At 42.2% G+C, this 4,361-nt stretch overlaps 1 protein-coding gene across 1 annotated transcript; it reads left to right on the top strand.

The window, feature by feature from the left end:
• Window positions 1-2,591: 2,591 nt before the first annotated feature.
• LOC142750797 (olfactory receptor 5B12-like) lies at window positions 2,592-3,542 on the top strand. Its single transcript, XM_075859774.1, has one exon. The coding sequence runs from the start codon at window positions 2,592-2,594 to the stop codon at window positions 3,540-3,542; it is 951 nt and encodes a 316-aa protein (XP_075715889.1).
• Window positions 3,543-4,361: the final 819 nt, after the last annotated feature.

The raw sequence follows: 4,361 nt of genomic DNA, 5'->3' as shown, positions 1-4,361 counted from the left end.
AAAAAAAAAATGTCCTTCTGTGTATATTAAAAATGCAAAGAAATTTTTATTTGTCTAACTTTTACTCCCAGCTCCTCGGTCATGCGGCAGATCCATGCTGGTGGACCCCGGCTTTTCTGGCTCTAGCTGACGGTCACCAGTAGAGATCCACCTGACTCACCCTTCTTCGCTCCAACAATGTCCACTTGATTGCGGCTGCGGCCCACTATTTCCACAGGCCACTTCGGGTTGCTATGGTAACTGCCCCCCCCATGATGTCAGGATTGGTGGCCTATATAAAGAGAGGTCTAGCCTGTATCCCTCACCTGTGAATTGAGGTACATCCCTGGAGTTAGTCTTCTTGACTTGGACCCTAATCCTGACTGACCATGGCCTTGTATCTGGATTTCCCCCCTCCGTACGCCTAGGATATGTCAATTGGTACCTGTTGTTCTACTCCTGTTCCTGAACCTTGGGCCGTCTTCTGACTACCTCCTTGTCTCATGCCCTGGCTTGTCGCATCCCAACACCTCTCCTGGTGATGACCCTTGGCTCTTCTCCTGACTACACTTCAGCTTCTCTCGGCGTACCTGGTGTAAATCAGTGATTACCCAGGAAACCGAGATCTGGGATTGTGGCCGGTACAGTCCATACCACCTCGCGGGGGTTAAGGATGAAGAATGGGGAGATTCCTTAGACTCTGCACCCAAGATCAGCCTAGACCAAACTGATTGTGGCTCAAAGGATCAACTTCTCTTTGAGAAGCGTAAGACTAATATATTACTTCAAAGCCTGAGGCTGCACTACTGAGAGATTCTGATGACATCCCCCCTTTTGATTTCTGTCAGATGTAGTATTGTCATGGAGACCATCATGTGGGTCAAAATCACCCTCTACATCAATATCTACATCTTACTTGGTTTTGTGTATACGTGTGAGGTCGTTGATGTGGATGATCCATACAAGGTCTCCATGACACCTGAGAGAAATCAGAAGGGGATATACATCATCGATTTTATTGTCTTAGTTTGGGAAGATGTAAACTCCGCAAAACATTTTTTAAAAACTTGTCAATGGGACATTTTACAAGATGAAGTAACCTCAGGTTATTCTAGGAGAACGTTTTCCTATTGCGCGGGGCCGTCACTAATTGGTTTGTTTTCTTAATTATAAAAATTACTAATAGGAGCTTTGGGCCGGAAGAGAATTATCCTCTTGGGCCATTGGGTTTAATATAAAAACAAGACCTCGAATGACAAAAATACAAATGTAACAGTCGCATGGATCCCATACAGCAGAAAATGTGTCAGGCAGGTAAGTGATCAGTGTAAACCTCCTACAGGATTCTGTAAACCTGCTGCTCACTGGACATAAATCCATAAGACAGGACTGAAAAACATAGAATTACCCCGGCCGGGGCCGGCCTTAGGGCTGTGCAACTAGTTCAGGGCACATCAGCCGTTCCTGCTGGTAATTTAGTCGAGTCGTGATGAGTGAACGGCTTCCCCTGACTCAAGTCGCTCCAGGATATCCAATGGATTGACCGGTTTGGTCTTGACTTTGGCAGCAGAATAGATACATTGATTGGCCCATTGTATTCTATGGCTTGTTAATCTATGAATCACATATCAGGAGAACACGAGGTAGGGCTCTAAGTAGTGTCGAGGCTCTAGTTGCACTCAAATCCTAATGTTTGAGGATACCCCCTACTACAGTAACACAAAAAAGCATGTGACAGATGGTGGAGGTCTATCCTTTGTGTGTGGGGATCAGGAGCCCCATGCTACTCTACTGAGAAAGGGTGCAACAAGCAACGATGGGGCCGCATTTCAAGACATGAAAGTGTCCCCACTCTACAAGAATTGTGTTTATGGCTCTATCCCTTATATCTCCCCCTCCCATCCTTGGCCCCAGAGCTCTTCCTTCCGTTCTCCTCTAGCTCACCTCTCTTTTCTTCTGTCCTTAAAATCCAAGGTTTATTTAGTAGTAGAGGCAGGCCTCCTCATCTTCTAGGCCCCATAACAGCTGTTTTACCTGCTATCCTACTGGTTACGGCCATGCTACTAAGTTACACATAAGGGTGAATCGGGCACAGAAGCGACAGGTGTAGTTAAATATAAAAAAGTATAAAGTACTACATGTAGGATGTGAAAATAAAGCTGACATGGTATATAATTGGGAAGCTCTGACCTGGAGAAGGATGTGGATGAATGAGTATGCAGAGCTCAGTGTCAAGAAGCAGCTGCAAAAGCTAATATAATTTCATACACAAAAAAAATGTTTACTGAACATTAATTTCCACCAGGAAACATGTTAATATTGTGTATAGATTTAGTCAGATATTAGCTATAGCATCCACCCTCCAACCATGGAAATCAATTGTCGTCCTATTTTTTTTTCTTAAAGGGTGGCTCAGATTTTATCCAAACCTTCTGCCAAGATAAGTTGAGATGCGTGAAGACTTTGTCACCTTCAGTTCAGAATTGGAAATGATATGATCTTATTTATACCCCATCCATGTTTCGTCTATTTCCCAGGCTTGTTTTGGGTTAGGGTTTGGTTTCCCATTAAAATGTTTAGATTTTTTTTTATTACGGTAGAAGCCATAATCCATGGAGAACATAACTGAGACACACGTGACCATCTTTACGTTTTCTGGACTGACTGATAATGAAAAGCTCATCCCTTTCCTATTTTTTTTCTTCTTATCCATTTACCTTGTTACTATTGGGGGTAACCTTGGCATTATAGCTGTCATCTATAACAACTCCAAACTCCACTCGCCCATGTACTACTTCTTGAGCTACCTCTCTCTAGTAGACATCTTCTATTCCTCCGTCATTACTCCTAAAATGTTTTCTGACCTTGTCTCGACTCGGAAGGTCATCTCATTTAATGGTTGTGCTCTCCAATTCTACTTCTATGCTGCTTTGGGAGGAACTGAGGTTTTTCTTCTCTCAACCATGTCTTATGACCGCTATGTTGCCATCTGCCATCCTCTCCATTATATGTCTATAATGACCAAGAGGAAATGTCTATGTATGGTTATTTTATCTTTCTCCATTGGCTTCTTCCAATCATCAGTACAGACCATCTGTGCCTTCAGTCTCCAATTCTGTGGCACAGGGATTATTGACCACTTCTACTGTGACGTCCCTCCATTACTCAAACTGTCCTGCTCTGATGCCTTCTTTTGCAACTTGGTCACTATCTACGCAGTAGGTCTATCTACGATTAGTTCACTGGGGACAATCCTGCTTTCGTACATGCTCATACTTGCATCAGTTTTGCAAATGAGATCCGCAGAGGGCAGGAAGAAAGCCTTCAGCACGTGCTCCTCACATCTCATGTGTTCCCTAATCTTTTATGTGACCGTTTTCTTCACCTACTTACGTCCTCCTTCTAGTGTCCAGGACAAGGTGGCTTCAATCTTCTACTCAGCAGTGACGCCAATGTTAAATCCACTCGTTTACACTCTAAGAAACCAGGAGGTAAAAAGGATAATTGTACAAACAATACGTAATCTAACGTCTGCACAAGTTTTTGTCAATAATTCCACGTAGGAATAATATAAGGTATTCATGATTACCCAACAAGAATTAAAAAAGATCGAAGACTTTCTCATAAAGCTTGACCTGCTTGGTCAGTTTAGTCTTTCACAAGAAACTGGACCTTTACTAGAATGTGTGGGACATCGTTGAAAGTCGTTGCCAATATTCCAAGTGGTGGTTGTCTTATAAGGTACACCAAAGGCCAGGCCATGTTATTCCCAAAGAAAGAAAAAAGAAAAAAAATTAATATTTAATGGTCTACTGGTTTCCCCCAACAATGTTAGTTCTAGATTTATTTCTCAGTCTCATCAGGAAAAAAAAGTCAATATAATAAAGATTTTTTTTTTCCAAGTGTCACTAAAGTAAAGATCATAAAGTTATTAAGGTTTCCATTAATGTAGTCAGAATATTGGTACTACTAAGTGCCAGAACTTTGGTTGTCTCATGTTTGTGGAAGGGATGCATACCAGAAATATTTTTGAGTTGGAGACATCTGGAGGTGGTGGGAGAAATTTAGAGGTGGTAGGAGACATCTGGAGGTGATGGAGAGGTTGGGAGATATGTGAAAATGGTGGGAAACATTTGGAGGTGGTGGAAAATCTCTGGAGGTGGTGGGAAATATCTAAAAGTGGTGGAAGACATCTGGAGGTGGTGGGACTGTGCATGTTTATATGAGGGAGCTGAGATAGATATTACAACTAAGCAGAAAACCGGGAAGAGTTCTTGGCATGTTAGCAACAGATTATTATAGATCATGGTTAGGGTTTAGATTAATAAAAAAATTATAAAGTCTGACTTGTTCCTGTCAATTTTACGGAAGCAAGGAGAGGA

The sequence above is a fragment of the Rhinoderma darwinii genome, chromosome 3 (genome assembly GCF_050947455.1).
Source record: "Rhinoderma darwinii isolate aRhiDar2 chromosome 3, aRhiDar2.hap1, whole genome shotgun sequence".
Lineage (NCBI taxonomy): Eukaryota > Metazoa > Chordata > Amphibia > Anura > Rhinodermatidae > Rhinoderma > Rhinoderma darwinii.
Note: the sequence above shows the minus strand (reverse complement) of the source record. Positions and strands in the feature narration are given on the sequence as shown.

What these genes read in the sequence shown, in the direction of transcription:
- LOC142750797 (XM_075859774.1), top strand. Translation starts at nt 2,592, where the DNA reads ATGGAGAACATAACTGAGACACACGTGACCATCTTTACGTTTTCTGGA.